We start from the raw sequence: 23,590 nt of genomic DNA, 5'->3' as shown, positions 1-23,590 counted from the left end.
CCTTAGTGTCCCCCAGCACCCAAAGGACCACTGGTGGCACAGGTGGGTGCCCCCAGGCACACAGGGAGGGGACAGGGTCACACAGGTGCCCACACACACAGGGAGGGGACAGGGTCACACACGTGCCCACACACACAGGCACACCAAGCAGGGAGCGGATCACGCGTCCCCACAGACACACGGAACTGAGGGGGTGTCACACCTGTCCTCACACTCTGCTGGAGTCCCCACATGTATTCCCAAACCTCCTCGGTGCTCCCTGCTCCCCGTGCCTCAGTTTCCCCAGCTCAGTTCCCTGTCCCCGAGCCACTCGTGTCCCTAAAGGCCATCCCCACTGTCGCTGTCCCCACGCCCTGACCGTGCCCAGGGGCAGCACCTGCCCCTCCCCACGCACCCACACTGTGCCTTGGGCTGGGCACACACCCCTGTGCCCATCTCAGAGCCCCTGTCCCCGTGCCTCAGTTTCTCCAGCTCAGCTCCACTGTCCCCGTGCCTCAGTTCCCCCAGCTCAGCTCCCTGCTCCCCGCCACTCGTGTCCCTAAAAGGCATCCCCATTGTCGCACACTGTCGCGGGCCTGAGGTGGGCACACACCCCTGTGCCCGGGCACATCTCTCGCCCCGAGGGCCCCTGGGGCTGTGCCCGGCCTGTGCCGGGGGCTCGGTGTGGGGCCGGGGGCGGTGCGGGGCCGGGGCTCGGTGTGGGGCCGGGGCGCGGTGCAGGAGCCGGGGGGCGGTGGCGGGGCCGGGGGCGGTGGCGGGGCCGGGGGCGGTGGCGGGGCAGGGCTCGGCGGCAGCGGGGGCCGGGGGCGGTGGCGGGGCCGGTGGCCGCTGGCAGCGCTGCCGGGTGTATTTCTGGAGCGCGCTCCGCTCTTTCCAATCATGTGATGGGGACATTATTTAAGGCGGCCGCGGGGCCGCGGCAGCTGCAGGCGGTGCCTCGCTCGCAGCCGGCCGGACCCCCCGAGCCCCCTCGCCATGGTGGACGCCTTCGTGGGCACCTGGAAGCTGGTGGACACCCAGAATTTCGATGAGTACATGAAGGCGCTGGGTGAGTGGGCGCGGCTGAGAGCGGGCTGCAGTCACATCACCTCCTTTTTTATTCGTTTTTTTTTTTTTTCCTATGCCCCCCCCACTTTGCCCGGCGAACCCCCGCCCCCACACGGGGGTCTGGGGTGGGGGGCTGCAGGCGGAGGGGAGAGGGGGTCGCTGCTGCCTCCGTGGGTGGTTTAGAGGGGCTCTGGGGCTTTGTGCACGTGGCGCTGGGCTGGGTGAGGGGATCCCAGCTGGGTGAGGGGGAGGTGGGTGAGAGGTCTCGGGTGGGTGAGGGGTCTCGGGCTGGGTGAGGGGTTCCAGGCTGGGTGAGGGGATCCCGAGCTGGGTGAGGGGGTCTCAGTCTGGGTAAGGGGGTCTCAGGCTGGGTGAGGGGTCCCAGGTGGGTGAGGGGTCGTGTCCTTCCCGTGCCCCCCCTGGGGCAGCCCTTGGCAGAGGGTGGAGGGATGAGATGTCCCCCCGTGGGTGCTGGGGGTCGCTCAGGAGCCCCCCAGCCCCCAAGCCCGCCATCATTCAGAGCCCCCCAGCCCAGAGCAGGGCAGGGAAGGGGGGACAGACACAGACACCAGCCCCCCTCACCCAGCTCAGTGTGGGTGGGTGCTGATCCTGCATCCATCCCCCCTGGCCCCCCTCTCTGCTCCGGCCCCGGGGGCGCACGGAGCCCCCGAGGACCATGAGCGGGCAGCAGTTTTGGGGTTCACCCTGCACCAGCACGGGGAGGAGGAGCTCGGGGGCGATGCCGGGGCTGGGTGGCTGCACCGTGCCCTCCTCACCCCTCGCTCCCCAGGCGTGGGCTTCGCCACGCGGCAGGTGGCCGGCTTCACCAAGCCCACCACCATCATCGAGCTGAACGGCGACAAGGTCACCGTGAAGACCCAGAGCACCTTCAAGAACACCGAGATCTCCTTCAAGCTGGGCGAGGAGTTCGACGAGACCACGGCGGACGACAGGCACGTCAAGGTGAGCCCCGAGCCCCTCCTGCCCCGCGGCACCCCCGAAAGGCTCTGTGTGCTCCGGGGCATCGCTGCATCACCCCGGGGCTCAGGGGGATCTCTCCATCACCCCGGGGCTCAGGGGGATCTCTCCATCACCCCCGGGCTCCATCCCGGCTGCCTGAGCGAGGGGAGCCCCTCTGTGCCCGCCGGGGCTGCTGCTGGAGCCTGGTCCCGTCCTGGCAGCCCCCCCGAATCCGTTCTGCAGCGGGGCTGTCCCGGGGCAGGAGGAGCTGCCGGGAAGGTTGAGCAAGAGCCGGGCTGGCGAGTGCCAGCTTGCTCAAGAGGAGGCTCAAGTGGGGCGGTGAGAAGTGTCCCTGCTCCGGAGGAAGGGGGACACCACCCCTCGTTTTTGAGCCCACTGCCCTCTGTGCCTGCCCTCGGAGCCGGCAGCGCTGCAGGGATGGAGCTCCAGGACAATCCCAGCTCCGGGACAATCCCAGCTCCGGGGCAATCCCAGTTTCGGGACAATCCCAGCTCCGGGGCAATCCCAGCTCCGGGGCAATCCCAGCTCCAGGACAATCCCAGCTCCAGAACAATCCCAGCTCCGGGACAATCCCAGTTTCGGGACAATCCCAGCTCCAGGACAATCCCAGCTCCAGAACAATCCCAGCTCCGGGGCAATCCCAGCTCCGGGACAATCCCAGTTTCGGGACAATCCCAGCTCCAGGGCAATCCCAGCTCCGGGACAATCCCAGTTTCGGGACGATCCCAGCTCCGGGGCAATCCCAGCGTGTCAGTGCCACTCCAAGGGCTCATCCCAGGGCTGTCCCTCCATGGGGAGCTCAAACCTTCCCAGCCAGGCTGATCCTCCCTGTAAGAGCAAGGAAAAAAGTCACCTGAGAGACAGCAGTGACTTTCCTGGCCTCTCCCACCCTGCAGGGACATTTTCCCTCGAAGGAGTGGCCCAGCTGCTGATTTTTCCTAGATTCCAGCTGCAGCTCTGTGCCCCACAGCCAGCCCGGGGGGCTCTAGGGAGGAACCTGGGGGCTCTTTGGCCACAAACCCCTTTCCTGGCCCCAGAGCAGGGAGCACAAAGGGCCAGGCTCGGCGTTGGGCTGGGGGAAGGGGCCGAGTATGAGTTCCCTCCCTCCAGCCCCAGCTCCTGGCCGCTGTTCAAGCAGCAGAACAGAACAGAACAGAACGTGTGACCGCCGTGGCTCCTGCCCAGCCCCGCCGTGCCCTTGGGGTGTCCCTGGCATGTGATGGGTCAGGGGGCCAGGACGGCTGCCCGAGAACGGGGCTGGACACGATGGGTCAGCCTTGGGGTGCCAGGAGTTGTGGGGCACCCTTGGAATTGTTTGGGTTGGAATGGATCTAAAGTTCATCCAGTGCCAGCCCTGCCATGGCAGGGACACCTTCCAGGTGCCAGGTGCTCCCAGCCCCAATGTCCAGCCTGGCCTTGGGCACTGCCAGGGCTCCAGGGGCAGCCACAGCTGTGCCAGGGCCTCACCCCCTCCCGGGAGGAATTTCTCCCCAGTGAATTCCATCCATCCCTGCCTCTGGCTGTGGGGCACCCAAACCCTGCGGGTACCCAAACTTTGCACAGCTGAGCAGTGGGGGGACCCAGCTATGGGGGGAATTGGGGTCTGAGGGAGCATCCAGAGCCTTGTGGGGAGCTGGGGCTGGGGCACACCGGGACAGACCCCAGCCATGGGGGCACCGGGGGCAGCCCCGGCTCTGGAGGGCTGGGTGGGGGGCACAGGGCAGGATGGGGACAGGCAGGCGGTGCCAGCGCTGGTGCCCGCGGCTGTCGCGGCACGGCCCTGCCCTGCCCTGCGTGCCGCTGTCACCGTAACCTTGGCACGGGCCGGGCTCTGGGGGCTGAGTCAGCAGCGGCGCTGTGCAAACAGCAGCGCGGCGAGCAGGGGCGCGTTTGCTGCAGCAGCCGCTCCAAAAACCCTCGGCGGGTCCTGCAGGGCAGGGAAGGTTCCATTCCAAACCCCGAGCCCTGCCCCGCCTCTCCGGTCCCCGCCGGAGCGCGGCCGGGCCAGGTCCGGGCGGCCCCGGGGCACGGAGGGCACGGTGACCGTGCCGGTGGCACCTGGGGACACAGGGGGACACAGGGCACAGCCGAGGCTGTGACCTAGTGCGGGATCCGGGCTGGGCTGAGCGCGGCTGGCCCAGCCAGGTAGGGATGGTGCCAGGTGGGCACCCCCAGGTGGGCACCCCCAGGCTGATCCCGAGCCCTGCGGGGCTCCAGGGTCCCCTCTGAGGAATAAACCCCGGAGAGGAAAATAACCGCGGGTCTCAATCCCTCCCTGCAGTCCTTGGTCAAACTGGATGGAGGCAAACTCGTCCACGTGCAGAAGTGGGACGGGAAGGAGACATCGTTGGTCCGGGAGCTGAAGGATGGGAAATTAATTCTGGTAAGGAAATGGTTTCATTTTGACGTTCCCACTTCGGGAATGGTTTTATTCTGAGGTTCCCAACACAGAACTGGTTTTATTCTGAGTTCCCACCTCGGGAATGGTTTGCAGTGGGCAGAGCCCAGCTCGGAGCAGGCAGGGCAGCACTAACTCCCCTCACCTCTCTGCCCCCAGACTCTCACCATGGGCAACGTCGTCTCCACCCGCACCTACGAGAAGGAGACATAGACGCTGTCGCAGGTGCCCTGCCTGTCACCCGGTGCCACATCGTCCCCACCTCCCGGCCCCGTGCCAGGCACGGCTTCCCGTGGGCTCGGAGCTCCAGCGGGGCTGCCCCTGCCCCGCCCGGCGCCTGCAGGGGCTCCAGGGGCTCGGGTGGTGCTTTCGTGGTTCGTTGTTGGGTTCTTTTTTAATTGATAGTGGGAAAAGTCACATGGAAAAATAATAAAGGTGTTGGTACAGCTGTGTGCTCGGCTTACTCGGGAAAAGGCGTTTTGGGCACAGGGACGGCAGGGATGGGGTTAATGGGCACTGGCCCCAGTAGCCCTGCGGGGATCACTCTGGCTGACTCTGGGAATGCCCCTCGCAGGGCAGGAGGGAGCCCCAGAGAGGGGCAGGATCCCCTGGAGGGGCAGGAGGGAGCCCCACAGCCCCAGAGAGGGGCAGGCTCCCCGCAGGCTCCCCTGGAACAAAGTTTGAGCTCTGTGTCCGATTTGGGAAGGGAAATGGCCCCAAAAGGGGAGGCAGCCATGGGGAGCTGGGTGGGAAGCACAGGGAGGGATAAGAGGAGGCTGCATCAGCACTCCCACCTCTCCTGCCACACCACCAGCTGCCACTCCCAGCTCCCTGCAGAGCCAGAGGCCGCAGGGGCGGCTCCTTCCCCCCTTCACATCTGTCCCAGCAGGGCCGGGCTGCTCCTGGCACCCTCCCCTGCCATCCCCTCCCCTGACCTTCAGCTCCAGTTACAAGATTTATGCTCCCTCCAGAAGGCTTCTCCTATGGGTTACCTCAGCACACACCCCCTTCCCAGCCCAGGGAACCTGGGGAAGCAGCCAGAACTTCCCAAAAAAACCCTCTCCCATCTCCTCCGCACTGTTCTCCCCCTGCCCAAGATGAAGTGGAGGGCACAGAAGAAAGGAGCAGGTACAAAGTGCAGCTGCAGAGAGCAGATTTATTTTCCATCCCTTTCCAAGGCAGCAAACACTCCACAGTCCATGTTTACTCCCAGTATCTCCACTCCCCCATGTGCTCCTTGCTCCTCCACTCCTGGTGTTTGCAGAGAGGCCGAGGGAGCCGGGGCAGGTTTGCAGCCCTGAGTTCTGTGCCAGGGGCTGTGCTGCCACCAAACCTGTGCCCAGCACGGTGGGGGCCTGGCTGTGCCACCCCCAGCTCTGCAGCTGTCCCAGGAGCTGGCAGCAGGACAGCAGGACACGAGGCTGTGGCACAGCAAGGGTGCCCTGCAGGCTGTCACGAGCCTGTGCTGGCAGCAGCTGTGGGACAAAGGGGCAGCCTGTGCCCAAGGTGACAGAGGACAGCTCACACAAGGTCAGCACCTGTAACACCACATGTTCCTTTGAAATCAACTCCTTGTCCTTGAAGCAGGAGCTGCTGGTCCCTGTTGCAGCCATGGCAGCAGCCCAGCCTGCCCTGCTCACCCCAGGGCTACTTCTTGTGCTTCTTCTTCTTCTTCTTGGGAGCCTTGCTGGCCTTCCTGGAGTGCCTGGGCCTCTTGCTGGAGGGCTGAGCTCCGTCACTGTCCGAGGCTGAGCTGTCCGAGTCCGACTCTGAGGACGGCCTGGCCTTGTGCTTCTTCTTCTTCTTCTTCTTCTCCTGGGAAAACACAGGAGAAACCTGGGAATGTGGGAATGGCCTCCCTGGGGCTCAGCAGGGCAGCACGAGCCCTTCTGGGCCTGCTCCTGCATGGAAAGGGCACAGTGCCCCAGGAGGCAGGAGTTAGCTGAGGGCAGGGCACAGAGCACGGCAGGAGTCAGAGCAGAGGGGCAGCAACGTGGAAATCCATGGCTGGAAAACACTGGCTAAGTCATGGAAGGAGAGTTCTCGCTCTCATTCCATTATTTCATTCTCCTCTATTAATAAAAGTTGGAAGGATGAAACGTTTTTGCCCAAAACTTTGGTTTCTAAACCAGCCCTGAGCACCATCCCTGCAGCCCCAGCCCGCCAGGACAGGAGCACCCAAACACTGCCAGCTCAGGCAGGAGAGCCCAGGGAGCAGCAGCACAAGGTCAGTGCCCTCCTGCAAGATGTGGCTCCTTGCACAACCTCCCTAAAGATTTCACCACCTCCTCCTCTTTCCCAACTTCCTCTGTGCCCCTTCCTGTTCATCAATTTCCTCTGCACCCCTTCCTGCTCCCCAAGTCCTCCTGAACCCCTTCCTGCTCCCCAATTTCTTCTGAACCCCATCCTGCTCCTCATCTTCCCCTTGCTCCTCATCTTCCCACTGCACCCCTTCCTGCTCCCCAACTCTTCCTAAACCCCATCCTGCTCCCCACTTTCTCCTGCACCCCATCCTGCTCCTCATCTTCCAAATGTACCTTGTCTTACTCCCCAATTTCCTCTGCACCCCTTTTGCTCCCCAATTTCCTCTTCACCCCTTCCTGCTCCCCAATTTCTCCTGAACCCCATCCTGCTCCCCAACTTCTCCTGCACTCCATCCTGCTCCTCATCTTCCTCTTGCACCTTGTCCTGCTCCCCAACTTCCCACTGCACCCTTTCCTGCTCCCCAACTCCTCCTGAACCCCATCCTGCTCCTCATCTTCCCATGCTCCCAAATTTCCTCTGCACCCCATCCAGCTGATTCCTTCATACACTCTCCTGCTTCCCAGTTTTCCTTGCACACCCTCCCATTTCCAAACTTCCCTTCCACCCTCCTGTGCTGCTCTCTCCCTCATGCTGTTTCTGCAAAGCCCTGAAGCAGCAGCTCCAGACTGACCCTTGGCTGCAGCATGAGAATAGCTGGGTTGGAATAACGCCCCTGAGGAGCTCTGAAATGGATCTAAACTCTCCAATTTGTGACAGAGCAGCAGGCAGACATTACCCTGAGGCCTGGGGGGCACTGGGATCACCCCAAGGCACACCAGCACTGTTTAATGATGCAGGATGGCAATTTGGGGATATTTAATCAGGGCACAGGTCTGGGGAGAGGATCTGATTGATCCCAGGGTTCATCCCCTGCCATCCCCATCCAGCAGGGAGCAGGAATGCTGCCAGCAGCTCCCCAGGGGCTGGCAAAGCCCATCCTGCAAAAACTGAGGTGTTCCCCATCCTTGGCTCTGGGAAGTGAAGGGAAGCAGCAGAATGGGCCTCTACAACATCTGCACCTTGCACATGGTGAATGCACAGCTGCAGCTTTGTGTCCCAGCTCAGCAGCACCAGGATCCAGCAAGGATCCAACTCCAGCCATGAGGGAATTCCCTGGCAAAAGGCTCTGAGGATCATGGAATGGTTTGGGTTGGAAGGGACCTCAGAGGCCACCCAGTGCCATCTGTGCCATGGCAGGGACACCTCCCACTGTGCCAGGTGCTCCAGCCTGGCCTTGGGCACTGCCAGGGCTCCAGGGGCAGCCACAGCTGCTCTGGCCACCCTGGCACAGCCCAAACCTCTCTAACCAGCCCTTGCCAGCCTACAAACCCCCTGTGGCAAATGGCACTGGGGGCACCTGCAACCAGCCAGGAAATCATTCTTGCCTTTCCTTTCTCCATTTGCTGCAATGGGTGTTGGTGCTGGTTTCCATCCTTGATTGAGGAATGGGAATGCCAGAGTGGTTTGGGTGGGGAGGGATCTTCAATGGCAGCTGATTGCAGGGCAGGGCCACCTGCCACTGTGCCAGGTGCTGCCAGCCCCAATGTCCAGCCTGGCCTTGGGCACTGCCAGGGCTCCAGGGGCAGCCACAGCTGCTCTGGCAATTCCAGCCCAGCCCCTGCCCACCCTGCCAGGGAACAATTCCCAATTGCCAAGATCCCATCCAGCCCTGCCCTCTGCCACTGGCAGCCATTCCCTGGCTCCTGTCCCTCCATCCTTGTCCCCAGTCCCTCTGCAGCTCTCCTGGAGCCCCTTCAGGCCCTGCAAGGGCTCTGAGCTCTCCCTGGAGCCTTCTCCTCTCCAGGGGAGCCCCCCCAGCTCTCCCAGCCTGGCTCCCAGGGGCTGATCAGGAATTTTTGCCCTGTTTGAAGACTCAAGCAGAGAAGCCAAGGAGGGTTTCAGGATCAGAGATGGCCACTGAAGTGAACAAAGCCCTGGACAGGCTTGGACAGCCCCAGGGAGGAATGTGGCACAGCAAGCTCAGCTCAGGGCTCTGACTAACCCAGATTTTAAGCATTTGTGCCCAAACTGAACTGGGTGTCCAAGCATCAGGCACAGAGGGAAAATGAAAGGAGCTGAGAGCTGATTTTTAATCAAACAAAACTTTTTTAGGGAGCTGGAAGAGCAAAGACAACACCCAGAGCTGAGCATCCAAAAGATCCCTCAGGGATTCCAGGGAAGGGAGCAGAGGATGGAGTGGCTCCACACCCACCAGACCCTTGGCACATTTTGGCTGCATAACAGCAAATAATGTTACCCAAAACTGGGTCTGTTTTCCTGTGGGGTAACAACAGACTCAGCACAAAGTCCCTGAGCCACAGAGGAAAGGCAGAAGCAAATCCTCCCAGTCCTAGGAGGATGGGAAGGGGTTAAATCCTCCAGAGAAGGGGATGCAGCAAGGAGAATTTTCTCAAGCTTCTCCAGCCCGTGCACATGGTGAGAAAGTCTGACAGGACCTTCACAAGCAAGAGTTTCATTCCAGAGCTTGGGAAACTTTCTCAGGATGTGAGGGCTGCAGGCAGGACAGGATGTCACACACACTCCTGGGGATGGAGCCGGACAAAAAGCACATATGGGCATTGTGCTGGCTGGAAAGAATCAACAAACCCTCACCCTCCCCTTTTGGGGGGTTCTAACAGCCAAGATCACTCCAAGAGAAACAAATCCCTTTTCTGGCACACAGTGGGGCTCTTGGGGTGTCCTGTGCAGGGCCAGGAGCTGAACTAAGTGATCCTTGTGTGTGTCTTTTCCAACCCTGGATATTCCAGGATTCTCAGATTCTTCCAGTACAGAAGTGCAGGTAGAACAGCAAACACAGCCTGGGCTGGAAATGCAGCAGGACACAAGGAGAGCTGAGCATTCCCAGAGGAAAAAATGTGGCTGCTCCATGGCTGGAAGGGCTTTGGAGCACCCTGGGACAGTGGAAGTGTCCCTGCCCATGGCAGGGGTGGCACTGGATGGGATTTAAGGTCCTTCCAACCCAACCCATCCCATGATTTTAGAATTTTCAGTAGCAGGAGGCAGCACTGCTGCACTGCAGGAGCAGCATCCTGCCCCAGACCTTTCCTTCAGTGCAGCATCCCAGCCCTGGAGATCAGCACTGGGGTCACCAGGGAACTGAGTGAGCAGGGGATGGAGCATTGAGGGGCACCAGGGAGTTCAGGGAGCACAGGATGGAGCACTGGGGTCACCAGTGAGCAGGGGATGGAGCACTGGGGTCACCAGGGAACTCAGGGAGCACAGGATGGATCATTGGGGTCACCAGGGAACTCAATGTGCAGGAGATAGAGCACTGAGGGCACCAGGGAACTCAGTGAGTAGGGGATGGAGCACTGGGGTCACCAGTGGGCACAGGATGGAGCACTGAGGGCACCAGGAAATTCAGTTTGCGGCTCAGGGATTGCCCAAAGCCCAGGTTTGTGCCTGCAGGGACACCTGAGCTGCCAATGCCCTCCAGGCAGGCTGGATGGGGCTCAGCTCAGCTCTGGCACACCCAGCTCAGCTCTGGCACACCCAGCACCCCAAACACTGCATTTTGGGGCGATGTTTGGAGAGGATTTGGCCCAAGCAGCTCTCAGTCAGCCTCACACAGAGCTGCACTTCACAGTTCCCTGCACATCCTGCCCCACCTATGGAATCAGCACAGCAGAACCCAACAGAAGTGCTCCAAAACCTCTCTCCAAGCCCCTGAGCAGGCTGGGCTGGAGCCTCAGTGCTGGTCTGCATGGAATTCCTTCCCTGCTGCTCCAGAAACTCCTCCAAGAGGGGCCCCTTCAGCACTGCAGGCTCCCTCCTGTCCTGTGTGAGCAAACTGCTCCAGGCTGTGCTCTCAGCTCGCTCCCCCTAAAGGTATTTGGGGTTGAGATAAGAGGGGAGTGCCCAGAACTGTCCAAGAAGCTGAAACATTTTTCACCAGACCCTTCTGAGGAGTTAAAATCCCATTCCAAGACTTTGTGAAAAACAGCAATGGATTCCTAATGCCTGTCTGCATCCCCAGGGTGTGCCAGGAATCCTTCTGGGCTTCTTAATTTCATTCTTTTTCCTCATTCCAGCAGCCAGTTTCATTCCAAACAAGATTCATTACACCAACCTAAAGGTGCTTTTGCATCATTTGTTGGAGGAGCAGTCAGAATGAAGCTGAGGAGAAGAACCCAGCCTGGAGTCAGTAAATAAAGACAGCCAGATTCAGAAAAATTTCAATGCAGACAATGTGTGAAGGGCTGTGGCCTCTTCATGCCATGGAAGAACCAGTAAAACCAGTAAAACTGAGGATGGACCACAGGTCACAGAACAAACACACTTAGGTGTGGTTTGAACATGAAGATCTGCAAATCTTAAACAAGGTGGGGAAAAGAGAAGCAAAATCATAAAAAAGCCCCAATTTCAAAGGCCATCCAAAACCTCCTCAGGGATGAGCTGTTCCATGTGGAATAAAGCTCACAAGGAACTTTGAAATGGAGCCAAATCCCCAAATTTGAGGTTGTGTGAGCAGAAGATGGGATAAATGTGGAGAGTTTCAGTGCAAGGGTTTTCCCTCAGTCAGCACTGCAGGTTTTCTCTTGCAGGATGAGAAGGGCTCAGCCATTCCCAGCCTGCTGCCTCCCACACAGCCCAGCAGGGACACTGCTGTTCCCACAGGAGCCACCTCACCCCCTGACCCCAGCAGGAGAAGGGACACAGAGCCTGGGCCTGCCCAGCTGTCCCACACAGCCCCAGGGCATCCTGGAATTGTTTAGGGTGCAAAAGCCCCCCCAGATCAGCCAGTCCAAGCACAGCCCCAGCACGTCCCCAAGTGCCACCTCCACGGGGAGGGATGGGGACCCCACCACCAACCCTGTCTGTGAAGGGTTTGTCCAAAATATCTGCATGGGAGATGGGGTACCAAAGGGAAAAGCAGACAAGGGAGTGAAATCTTCAAAGAGAAGTCAGAGGGGAGTGAGGAGAAGCCCTCCATAAACCTTCAAACAGATTGCTGAGAGGGCAGGGAAGGCAGGATTTGGAGCAGATGTGGGGTCAGAGCAGGTGCAATCCCCTGGGCCAGGGGACATAAATATGGGGATCCTGCACCAGTGGCTCAGTGTTTGCTGGCTCTTCCTTTGCACTTCAATCTTGCCCTGCTCTGGGAGAGAAGAGAAGGGAGCACTGCACACTCCTGTGTTAAGGCACAGGGATGGGGAAACAGCCATGGTGCTGCTCTGTCAGGCTGCACACATGGAAAACCTTTACATTTCTGTTTTTTCTAACTTGCCCTGGGCTGAGCAGTCGCCTCCCTAAAGCTCCCTCAGCACAACCTGAGGCTGTTTGCTCTCACCCCTCCCTCATTCCCTGGGAGCATCCCCTGCTGTCCCCTCCTGGCAGGAGCTGTGCAGGGCCACAAGGGCCCCCTTGATCCCCCTTTTCCCAGGCTGAGCCCCTTCCCCAGGATTCTCCAGCCCCATTCCCTTCCCTGGACACCCTCCAGGCTCTCCCCTTCTCCCTCCATCACCCCTTTCCTCAGGGGTTACAGGAGACAGGACAGGGCTCAGTGCTGCCACCCAGGATGTGGCACTGTCACACCAGTGCCACCCCCACACAGAGACCCGAACCCAGCTCCAGCCTGGGAATACTGTGGGGCTCAGGCAGGAGGGAAAACAGGAGCTAGAAACCACTGGGAAGGCAAAGTGGAAAAAAAAGGGGGTGAAGATCCTGGAGGAGTCTCTGGGAAGGGAAGAAAAACCCCAAAAATTCCAAGGAAACATCAGATCCAGGAAGAGAAGAAAAACACCTCAGGGTAAGGTGGAAATCAGGAGCTGGGAACCACTGGGAAAGCAAAGGGGAAAAAAGGGGATGAGGATCCTGGAGGAATCTCTGGGAAGAGAAGAAAAATCCCAGAAAAGCACAAACTGCTGATCCAGAGCAATCACAAATAGTAATTTTATGGCTCTGACACTCAGGGGATGTGGAATCCCTGGGGAGCTGGCAGCTCCCTCCTCTCATTTCAAACCCCCAGGGCCACACTGGTGTCACACACAAGGGAGGGGACAGGGCAGCAAGGAGATTGTCCCTGAATGCACAGAGCTGTTGCCATGTGCTGTAAAGCCCTGGAGCTGCAGCCAAGCAGGGCAGCACATGGAGCTCCCAGACAAGGTGAAAAATTGGGGGTGAGGATCCTGGAGGAATCTCTGGGAAGAGCAGAAAAACCCAAAAACTCCAAGGAAACATCAGGCTCCAGCCTGGGAACACTGTGAGGTTCAGGCTGGAGGGAAATCAGGAGCTGGGAACCACTGGGAAGGCAAAGTGGAAAACTGGGGGTGAGGATCCTGAAAAAATGTCTGGGAAGAAGAGGAAAAACCCCAGAAACTGCAAAGAAATATCAGATCTAGGAAGAGGAGGAAAACCCCTCTGGCAGGAAGGAGGGAAATCAGGAGTTGGAAACCACTGGGAAAACAAGGTGAAAAAAAGGGGGTGAGGATCCTGGAGGAATCTCTGGGAAGAGCAGAAAAACCCAGAAACTGCAAGGAAACATCAGGCTCCAGCCTGGGAATACTGTGGGGCTGAGGCAGGAGGGAAAGCAGGAGCTGGGAACCACTGGGAAGGCAAAGTGGGAAAAAAAGGGGGGTGAGGATCCTGGAAGAATATCTGGGAAAAACCCCAGAAACTCCAAGGAAACATGAGATGCAGGAAAGCACAAAATGCTGATCCAGAGCAATCACAAATAGTAATTTTATGGCTCTGACACTCAGGGGATGTGGAATCCCTGGGGAGCTGGCAGCTCCCTCCTCTCATTTCAAACCCCCAGGGCCACACTGGTGTCACACACAAGGGAGGGGACAGGGCAGCAAGGAGACTGTCCCTGAATGCACAGAGCTGTTGCCATGTGCTGTAAAGCCCTGGAGCTGCAGCCAAGCAGGGCAGCACATGGAGCTCCCAGACAAGATCACAGCAGGCACTCCAGACTACAAGGGAACCATTCATCCCCAGGATCCCACATCCTGCCTCCAAAAAAGCTCCAAGTTTTATTATTGCAGCTCTGGAAAACATCTGACAACTTTTGATGTCACCCTTGAGAAGGGAGGGAGATCAAAGGAACGAGGGAGATTTCAAGGAAAGCTATTAACCCACCAAAGCCAAAAAAACCAGGAACAAAGTGAGGACAGTGCCCCACATTTCCTGTAGGGTCAGCAGGGCAAGACTCCACTGGGAATCCCCATGCTGGATGGGCAGGGGTAGGATAACAAGCTGTTTGTGCACTTCTTTGTCTAATTTTTCCCTAAAACTTTTAAATAATTTGAGCTTTTTCTGCCTGTTGTCACTCTCCAGGGTACAGAGCTGGAAAGAGGGGAAAAATAGAGAAAAGGCTTTGGAAGAGTAATTAAAAGTGGGAATGTGAAGGGGCTGATGGAAGAATTAATTTATTGAAGTGTTGAACTGGATTGTGGCTGCCCTGGATGTGTCCCAGGCCAGGCTGGAGCAACCTGGGGGCATGGCAGGGGTGGGGTGGGATGGGATTTAAGGTCCCTTCCACCCCAAACCCTCTGGGATTCTGTGAATACTCATCCCTGAACAGCCCTGAGCACCAAAAGCTCCTGGCCTGGGCTCAGTCTCACCTGGGTTTGATTTTATCTCATCCTGCTCTGAGCCAGAGGTCAAACACAGCCTGGGAAATGTCTCTGATCTGGTGCCACTTTCACAGGGACACAAATTGCTCTGCAGCCTGGGAATGCTCCCTGTGCAAACACAGCCAGGGATTTTCCCCCAGAGCGTGCAGATAACCCCAATTCCCAGAGCCCTGGCAGGGTCAGGATACCCCTGCAGCCAGCAGGGCACTGGGAACAGCACAAAGAAGGAGAAAGGAGGAAAACAGGAACCACAGGATTGAGAAGCGATGCCTGCAGAGCCTCACAAAGACCAGGAAAAACAATAATCATCTTTTTCTCACTCTAAGAATATCTCTGAGGGCTGTGTGCTGTAGCACAAAACCAGCTAGAAGGGAACTTGGCAATAAAAGGAGAAAACCCAAGAATTAATAAGAAATCTGCAGAGGAGATTCCTGTTTTGCTACAGAATCTGCCCAAACCTGAGGCACCTTCTGAGCCCACACCTGGCTACTCACACCCACCTTGCTGGAGTAACTCAGTTGTAACCACAGAGCAAATTCCCTCCCCCAGCTCCTTTTCCAGGCCAGCCAGAGGTCACCTTGTACCTTTTTCCTCTTTTTTGAGGACTCCTCAGCCTGGCTGATCTTCTTGTCCCCTTCATGCCCTGCTGCTGCCCCCTCCTCTTCCTCCTCCTCTGGAATGAGGCTGTATTTGGTTCCTCCAGGCTGCATGAAGCACTCCTTGGCAAAGTGACCTGGAAATAAAAAAAAAAAGGTGTTTGAAGGAACAACCCAGCGCCTTCTCCTTTTTTTTTTTGTTCTTTTTTTTAACAAATGCATTTCACACACCTAAAGTGCTGCCAAGGCTTTTTTGATTATCAGTCTTTTTCAAGGAGAAAATCTACACTGGACATTTTTTATCCTGAAATTTCAGCTGGTTGAACATGCCCTGATTAAACAGGACAGGGAACAAACATCACCCAGGTCATTCTGGAGGGATTAGTTAGGCAAAAGAGAAAATATTCTTGTCTCAACAAGTCAAAATCTGTCTCTGCAGGGGCTTAATCAGCCCAGAAAAGAATGGGAGAAAGGTAAATTGGTGTGATTGGCACCTGGAAAATGAGCTAAAGGCACAAAGAGAGAGAAATTCAGCTCTTCTGGTTCTGCCCTTTCTACTCTGGAGACATCAAAGTTGACCTACTAAGCTGCAGGGGAGTTTGGAGAGCTGGCACCTGCTGTTAGGAGGAGACACCATTATTTAAAATAGGCATAATCCTGGTTTTGGGGTTCTTTAAAATAGAGTTTTATACATAAGAGCTCTTTAAATAGTAATAATTCTGTAAAATAGTATTTTAAGGATATTTCTCTCTGAGTACAAAGGCCACACTCAGCATTAACCTCCTCCAGAATAGCAGGAGCCCCATGAACCATTTCCTCCAAATGACACAAGTAGGGCACAGAAAAACTGCACAAAAAACCACCTTGGACCTCAGCAACTTGAATAAATCTCCTGAAAGGCACGACAAAATCATCTTCTCACTGCTGAACCAGGCAGGACATCATTTCAGAGGGCACAAACTTGGTTTTAGCTCTGAGCCACAGCTCCAGTGTCCCACCAGCTGAGCTGGAGATTCCATGGATGGGTGTTCACAGGGGGATCCCCTGCTGAAGGTTTGTTTGCTTCTTAAAAACCAAACTCAGAACAATTAACCCAAATGGAAATCAGCAGTGGGGATGGTCCATCCTGCACTTTGCTGAAGCCCCAAAGATCAGCTCCATGCACAGCACAGGCTGTTCCTGTGCTCACCTGTCCCTTGGTGTGCCCTGTCGCAGACAGATTTTAAGAAAAATCCTTTCCTTAGGGTTTTTCCTCCTGAGAAGTTGAGAGGCCTCAGGAACAAAATGCAAACATTGATTATCTGCTGCTGTGGAATGCAACAGGTGCATCTGTGATTGGTCTCATGTGGTTGTTTCTAATTAATGGCCAATCACAGTCAGGTGGCTCAGACAGAGAGCCCGAGCTACAAACCTTTGTTATCATTCTTGCTTTTCTATTCTTAGCCAACCTTCTGATGAAATCCTTTCTTCTATTCTTTGAGTATAGTTTTAACGTAATATATATCATAAAATACTAAATCAGCCTTCTGAAACATGGAGTCAGATCCTTGTCTCTTCCCTCAAACTGAGACCCCTGTGAGCACGGTCACAGTCCCCCAGTGCTCTGAGGACTGTGACAACTTTGCCACCCTGAAGGGACACAGCGGGGCTGTCATGGAGCTGCACTACAACACGGATGGCAGGTGAGGGCAGGGGCTCTGTGCTGCTCAGGGAACAGAGCTGGAGCCCCAGGAGGGGCTGAGGGAGCTGGGCAGGGGCTCAGCCTGGAGCAAAGGAGGCTCAGGGGCCCTTGTGGCTCTGCACAGCTCCTGCCAGGAGGGCACAGCCGGGGGGGTCGGGCTGTGCTCCAGGGAACAGGGACAGGAGCAGAGGGAACGGCCTCAGGCTGGGCCAGGGCAGGCTCAGGGTGGGCACAGCAGCAATTTCCCCATGCAAAGGGGGCTCAGGCCTTGCCAGGGGCTGCCCAGGGAGCTTTGCAGTGCCCATCCCTGCAGGTGCCCCAGCAATTCCTGGAGGTGGCACTCAGAGCTCTGGGCTGGGGACAAGGTGGGATCAGCTGGGACTCGATGTCCTTGGAGCTCTTTGCCCACCTCATCTCTGGATCCTGAACACCAGGATCCCAAAGGCTTTTCCCACAAGGGAATATCCATCCAATGCAAGCCCAGCAGCAGAGGTGTCCCTGCCCCAGCCCCTTCTGGCAGGGAACATTTCCTGTTCCCCACAGCTCCAAACCCCTCACACCAACAACAGCAAGTCCTTAAAGTCCCATTTTTGCATATGGGGGGAAATTTCTGCATGGACAGGGTTATCAGGGCTTAGCAGGAGCTGCCCAGGGAGGTTTGCAGTGCCCATCCCTGGAGGTGTCCAATGAATTCCTGGAGGTGGCACTGAGAGCTCTGGGCTGGGGACAAGGTGGGGATCAGGCACAGCTTGGACGCAGTGACCTTGGAGCTCTTTTCCCACCTAAATGACTCTGCCTCCCAGCAGGAGGCACAGAATGGTTGGGGCTGAAGGGATCACCTGGAGTAGGTGACACAGGGACACATCCAGGGGGTTGGGATGGCTCCACACTCCACTCCCTCCCTGTTCTCTGCCACTCCCCACAGACAGAAGTTCTTCCTCACAGTGAGGTGGAGCTCGTGGTGTTTTACTTTCTGGCCATCACTCCTTGTCCTGTCCCTGAGCAGAGTCTGCACCATCCTCTGACACCCCTGGGATATTTGTGTGGATTTATGGATTCCCTCTCAGTTTTCTTCTCCACAACAACCAGGCCCAGCTCCCTCACTCTCCTCATCTCTCCAATCCTTCATCACCTCTGTGATGAAGGCCCTCCACTGGCCCAAAGGAGCGTGATTTTAAGGAATAAACATTTTTTTAGTTTTTGAAGGACTTGAATGAAATCTTTTGGTTTTGTAGCAACTGATAAAAACTCCCTCCTCTAAAGGAGGACCATGGAACCACAGTTCAGTCCTTACAAGCACATGTAACCATGTCAGCAGCTGTGGCTGCCCCTGGATCCCTGGCAGTGCCCAAGGCCAGGCTGGGCAGGGCTGGGAGCACCTGGGATGGTGGGAGGTGTCCCTGGGGACTGGAATCAGGTGGGATTTAAGGTCCCCTCCAACCCAAACCATTTTAGGATTCCAACCACGAGACAAACACTGATACAACCCCACCAAGGGTCAGTGCCTGGCTGGGACAGAGCCAAAAGCAGCAGCCCAGCCCCACCTTTGCAGCCACACTTCTTGCATACTGTGTTCAGCACGGCCTCCAGGGTGATCTTCTGGCTCGTGTAGTCCCTGAAGGAGCGTTTCTTCCTCTCATCCTGCCTGGGAGGACAAGAACAGCTCCATTTTCAACCCATTCTCATCTTTAATCCCTCATTTTTTACAAACAAAAGGCTTTTATATTTTTATATGACGATAGAGCTTTTAAAGGTTATTTGGTGTGGTGGTTTTGGTTTGATAATTTGAGATTTTGCTAATTTTGGTATCACTTGTGGCCATAGCTCTCTTCACAGAGAGCAGCAGGCACAAGCTCCCAAGGATTTCTCCTGGGAAAGGCAGAGAGAAGCTCAGAAAAGAAAACAATTCTTATTTCTATTCTCTGCTCCTGTTGTTTGGCACATGTGGAATGTGTTATGGAGATTGTTTACCCAAAGTGATTTGTTAACTGGACACTGGTGAAGGTTGTTTTGATTCCTTGGATAATTGGGTCAAAGGTGTGTCCTGGCTGTCTCAGACACTCACAGGTTTTTCTTTAGTATTTCTTTAGTATAGCACCTTTTAGTATAATATGTCTTTAGTATGTAATTTAGTATAGTATTAGTGTAATATAACACAGTACATAGTATATAATAATATAGATTATTAAAGCATTTGTTCCACCTTCTGAATCATGGAGTCAGAGCACATCATTCCCTACACTGGGGTCACCCTGCATCAATAATCACTTTTATAAATGTCTCCTGTTGCAATGTCTTTGCAGGGTTAGGCCATGGTGGGCACAGCCAGCCTGCTCCTGAGTTTGTTATCAAAGCCTCAGGGATTCCTCAAGGCTGTTGGAACATAAATTTTGCAAATGAAGAAAGAAGAGGATGAAAAACTAAATACCAAGACCATAAGAACAGGATAACAGAGGGCTGTGAAACACCTGCACTGTGACCAATCTCACACTGTGAGAAATGCAGGCACCAAACAGAGAGCAAGGCAAAGGCACCAATCAAGCAGTGTGTACTTAGCAGTTTGCACAATCTATAAAAGTGTGTGTGAATGTAATAAAGGCTTCTGCTGGATCACATTGGTCAGTTGTGCAGCAGTCCTGGATTTCCTGAAATAGGCCCCCATGCAAAACCAGGACACTCTCAAGTAAAACTTTCTAAACCCAAAGAGCAGAGCTGACCTGGCTTGGGCACTGCCAGGGATCCAGGGAAGCCACAGCTGCTCTGGCAATTCCAGCCCAGGGAACAATTCCTTCCCAAATTCCCATCCATCCCTGTCCCCTGGCAGGGTGATAATTAGCATTGATCCCATGATTCACAGGATGCTGATCAATATCTATCTTTTTAAAGAAACCCATTGCTTTTATAGACAGTTACAATACAGCCAGACTTAATTGGTCCTGTAATCAAAACACCATCACCACTGGTTAATTAAGAAACCACCCTCTGGTAAACAAATCTCCATAACACATTCTACATGTTCACAGCAACAGGAGCAGCAAGTGAAGATAAGAATTGTTTCTCATTCTTTCTCTGATCCTCTCTCAGCCTTTCCCAGCACAATGCCTGGGGAAGCTGTGCTGTTCCCTGTGGCCAGAGAACTGCTGCCACACAGCCCTGCCCTCTGGCAGAGGAAGCCATGCCCTGTGCCCCACGGGCAGCCATGCCCTGTGTTCCATAGGGAGCCATGCCCTGTGCCCCACGGGCAGCCATGCCCTGTGTTCCATAGGGAGCCATGCCCTGTGCCCCACGGGCAGCCATGCCCTGTGTTCCATAGGGAGCCATGCCCTGCATCCTGTGGGCAGCCATGCCCTGTGCCCCATGGATGCCCTGTATCCTATAGGAAGCCATTCCATGTCCCTTGGACAACTGTGCCCCCTGGGCAGCCATGCCCTGTGGGCAGCCATGCCCTGTATCCCATAGGAAGCCATTCCCTGTGTACCCCAGGCAGCCATGCCCTGTGCCCCATGGGAAGTCATGCCCTGTGTCTCCCGGGCAGCCATGCCCCATGTCCTATAGGAAGTCGTGCCCTGTGCCCTGTGTCCCACAGGCAGCCATGCCCTGTGCCCTGTGTCCCACAGGCAGCCATGCCCTGTGTCCTATAGGAAGCCATTCCATGTCCCCTGGGCAGCCATGCCCTGTGCCCCACAGGCAGACATGCCATGTGTCCCCTGGGCAGCCATGCCCTGTGCCCTGTGGGAAGCCATGCCCTGTGTCCCACAGGAAGTCATTTCCTGTGTCCCCTGGCCAGCCATGCCCTGTGCCCTGTGGGCAGCCATGCCCTGGGCAGCCATTCCCTGTGTCCCCTGGGCAGCCATGCCCTGTGCCACATAGGGAGCCATGCCCCGTGTCCCATGGGCAGCCATGCCCTGTGTCCCTGTGGGCAGCCATGCCCTGTGCCCCCTGGGCAGCCATGCCCTGCATTCCATAGGAAGCCATGCCCTGTGCCCTGTGCCCCCTGGGCAGCCATGTCCCGTGCCCCATAGAAAACCATTCCCTGTGCCCTGTGGGCAGCCATGCCCTGTGCCCCCTGGGCAGCCATGCCCTCTGTTCTGCTCAGATTTACCCACTCAAGGGAAACGTTGTTGGGATCCAGGTCCTTCCCCGTGCCTTGGTGAACAACCTTCATGGAGAGGGAGAGCTTCAGCTTGTCATCCCTCACCTGCAAAGCACAATGAGCAGGATGAACTACCTGAAACCATTAATGAACACCCAGGGGATTTGACTTGAATTAATGTTACCTCTCTCCCTATGAGCTTCACCCACACCTTGTCCCCCACGTCGAGCATCTCTGCGGGTTTGTCCACGGGGCAGGAGGACATGTGGGACCTGTGCACCAGGCCTGGGGACAGGGGGACACAGTCAGGCCCAGGGGATGGGACACAGGGGACAGAACAGCCCCAGGGGATGGGACACAGGGGACACAGTCAGCCCCAGGGGATGGGACAGAAGGGACACAGTCAGCCCCAGGGGATGGGACACAGGGGACACAGTCAGGCCCAGGGGATGGGACACAGGGGACACAGTCAGCCCCAAGGGAAGGGACAGAGGGGACACAGTCAGCCCCAGGGGATGGGACACAGGGGACACAGTCAGGCCCAGGGGAAGGGACACAGGGGACACAGTCAGCCCCAGGGGATGGGACAGAAGGGACACAGTCAGCCCCAGGGGAAGGGACACAGGGGACACAGTCAGGCCCAGGGGATGGGACACAGGGGACACAGTCAGCCCCAGGGGATGGGACACAGGGGACAGAACAGCCCCAGGGGATGGGACAGAAGGGACACAGTCAGGCCCAGGGGAAGGGACACAGGGGACACAGTCAGGCCCAGGGGAAGGGACACAGGGGACACAGTCAGGCCCAGGGGATGGGACACAGGGGACAGAACAGCCCCAGGGGATGGGACAGAAGGGACACAGTCAGGCCCAGGGGAAGGGACACAGGGGACACAGTCAGGCCCAGGGGATGGGACACAGGGGACACAGTCAGGCCCAGGGGAAGGGACACAGGGGACACAGTCAGCCCCAAGGGAAGGGACAGAGGGGACACAGTCAGCCCCAGGGGATGGGACACAGGGGACACAGTCAGGCCCAGGGGAAGGGACACAGGGGACACAGTCAGGCCCAGGGGAAGGGACACAGGGGACACAGTCAGGCCCAGGGGATGGGACAGAGGAGGAGGAAATTGGGTAAATTGCAGAATTTCTACAGTTCTGCCATTACCTTTAAATAAATCTCTAAAATATCCTGAAGTTCCCAAAACCTCCACTAAAATGTGAAGGTAACAAAACCCCAAAATATCCACAATTTCCCAAAATTCCACCCCAACTATCCTGAAGTTGCCAGAAACTCCTTTGAGTATTTTTCTGTAATCATGCAAAAGATCATCAACTTCTAAATGCTTTCCAAATGCCTTCCTAATTTAGGAAAAATTCATTTCCTGAGCTTTTTCTGAAAGCCTTTAATTCTGAGCTGGCTGCTTGCCTTGGCCACAGCAACAGTGAAATAATTTCACTTATTATTATTAAAGACACCAACCTTGTTTCCTGCAGCCTGGGATTTTGATGAAGGCTCCATAATCTGTCACTGCAGCAACCTGGGGAGAAAACCCAGAGCAGAGCTGGAGGAAATCCCTTCCCAAAGAGAGGAGAATGTGCACAGCAAACCTGCCCTGCTCACTGAGCTGGAGATTGGCACAGAATCAGGGAAGGGTTGGGCTGGAGGGACATTAAATCCCATCTGGTGCCACCCCAGGGACACCTCCCACTGTGCCAGGTGCTCCAGCCTGGCCTTGGGCACTGCCAGGGCTCCAGGGGCAGCCACAGCTGCTCTGGGCACCCTGGCACAGCCCAAACCTCTCTAACCAGGCCTTGCCAGCCTACAAACCCCCTGTGGCAAATGGCACTGGGGGCACCTGGAACCAGCCAGGAAATCATTCTTTCCTTTCCTTTCTCCATTTGCTGCAATGGGTTTTGGTGCTGGTTTCCATCCTTGATTGAGGAATGTGAATGCCAGGGTGGTTTGGGTGGGAAGGGATCTTCAATGGCAGCTGATTGCAGGGCAGGGCCACCTGCCACTGTGCCAGGTGCTGCCAGCCCCAATGTGCAGCCTGGCCTTGGGCACTGCCAGGGCTCCAGGGGCAGCCACAGCTGCTCTGGCAATTCCAGCCCAGCCCCTGCCCACCCTGCCAGGGAACAATTCCCAATTGCCAAGATCCCATCCAGCCCTGCCCTCTGCCACTGGCAGCCATTCCCTGCCTCCTGTCCCTCCATCCTTGTCCCCAGTCCCTCTGCAGCTCTCCTGGAGCCCCTTCAGGCCCTGCAAGGGCTCTGAGCTCTGCCTGGAGCCTTCTCCTCTCCAGGAGAGCATCCCCAGCTCTCCCAGCCTGGCTCCAGAGGGGCTCCAGCCCTGCAGCAGCTCTGTGGATTCCTCTGGGCTCTCTCCAGCAGCTCCAGGTGCTGCTGATGTTGGAATTCTGAGCTCTGCAGGTGGAGAATCAGGTGACAGGACAGAATCGCCTCTCCCCTGCTGCCCCCACACCTGCACATGAACAACTGCACGGACACAGGTGAATGCACCTGTACAGAGCTGTCCGCCACCCGAACCTCCCCGCGCTAAACCCCGGCTGAACCAACAGAATGAATTCACTCAGCCAGCCGCACCTCGCCCTGGAAGATGGAGTAGAGCTCGGGGAGAGGCTCCATCGCCTCCCTGGGTGCCGTGACAGGCAGCGGGATCCAGGCCACGCTACCGCATCTCCTCTGCAGGGAGCTGAGGAAAGAAACATTTCATTAATGCCCGTAAACCCCCAGAGAGCCCTCAGGGAGCCCTCGGGGTTCGGCGGCTGGAGCAGCGCAGGGATGGACCCGACTGGAACCCGCAGTGCCCCAGTGCAGAACTGACCCGGACCAGTGCGGTAGGACAACACGGCTGTTCCCGCAGCCCCCAG

General features: G+C 56.8%; 2 protein-coding genes across 5 annotated transcripts; one reads left to right on the top strand and one right to left on the bottom strand.

Moving 5' to 3' along the window:
- Positions 1–810: 810 nt before the first annotated feature.
- Positions 811–4,868, top strand: FABP3 (fatty acid binding protein 3). Of its 2 annotated transcripts, none has more exons than XM_054292462.1 (4): positions 811–1,048; positions 1,838–2,010; positions 4,310–4,466; positions 4,498–4,513. In XM_054292462.1, the coding sequence occupies exons 1-3, from the start codon at positions 976–978 to the stop codon at positions 4,463–4,465; spliced, it is 402 nt and encodes a 133-aa protein (XP_054148437.1). In that variant the 5' UTR covers positions 811–975; the 3' UTR covers position 4,466; positions 4,498–4,513. The 2 variants fall into 2 exon arrangements, with proteins under 2 accessions (XP_054148437.1, XP_054148436.1); XM_054292461.1 differs by lacking the exon at positions 4,498–4,513 and adding an exon at positions 4,586–4,868 and having other exon boundaries at positions 816–1,048; positions 4,310–4,411.
- A 694-nt stretch (positions 4,869–5,562) lies between these two features.
- Positions 5,563–23,410, bottom strand: ZCCHC17 (zinc finger CCHC-type containing 17). 3 transcript variants are annotated; one of them, XM_054292456.1, is made up of 7 exons: positions 23,304–23,410; positions 22,180–22,237; positions 20,883–20,983; positions 20,712–20,803; positions 18,150–18,250; positions 14,913–15,061; positions 5,563–6,262 (listed from the first exon to the last, which is right to left on the bottom strand). In XM_054292456.1, exons 1-7 carry the CDS (start codon positions 23,343–23,345, stop codon positions 6,074–6,076), a joined length of 732 nt encoding a protein of 243 aa, XP_054148431.1. In that variant the 5' UTR covers positions 23,346–23,410; the 3' UTR covers positions 5,563–6,073. The 3 variants fall into 3 exon arrangements, with proteins under 3 accessions (XP_054148431.1, XP_054148432.1, XP_054148434.1); XM_054292457.1 differs by having other exon boundaries at positions 5,563–6,241; XM_054292459.1 differs by having other exon boundaries at positions 5,563–6,238.
- Between the last annotated feature and the right edge of the window lie 180 nt (positions 23,411–23,590).

The sequence above is a fragment of the Melozone crissalis genome, unplaced genomic scaffold, assembly GCF_028551555.1.
Source record: "Melozone crissalis strain CALT ecotype California unplaced genomic scaffold, PUWL_Pcris_2 ptg000111l_1, whole genome shotgun sequence".
Taxonomy (NCBI): domain Eukaryota; kingdom Metazoa; phylum Chordata; class Aves; order Passeriformes; family Passerellidae; genus Melozone; species Melozone crissalis.
The sequence above is the reverse complement of the archived record's forward strand: the minus strand, read 5'-3'. Positions and strand labels throughout refer to the sequence as shown.

Bases quoted from the DNA above. Each gene is read 5' to 3' on its own strand.
- ZCCHC17 (XM_054292456.1), bottom strand. From the start codon at position 23,345: ATGGAGCCTCTCCCCGAGCTCTACTCCATCTTCCAGGGCGAG. The intron at 20,984-22,179 runs GTTGGTGTCTTT...CCCTGTCCCCAG, and splicing joins CCCAGGCTGCAGGAAACAAG to GCCTGGTGCACAGGTCCCAC. The intron at 20,804-20,882 runs GTAACATTAATT...TGTGCTTTGCAG, and splicing joins TGAAGCTCATAGGGAGAGAG to GTGAGGGATGACAAGCTGAA.
- FABP3 (XM_054292461.1), top strand. From the start codon at position 976: ATGGTGGACGCCTTCGTGGGCACCTGGAAGCTGGTGGACACCCAGAAT. The intron at 1,049-1,837 runs GTGAGTGGGCGC...CTCGCTCCCCAG, and splicing joins TGAGTACATGAAGGCGCTGG to GCGTGGGCTTCGCCACGCGG. The intron at 2,011-4,309 runs GTGAGCCCCGAG...CCCTCCCTGCAG, and splicing joins CGGACGACAGGCACGTCAAG to TCCTTGGTCAAACTGGATGG.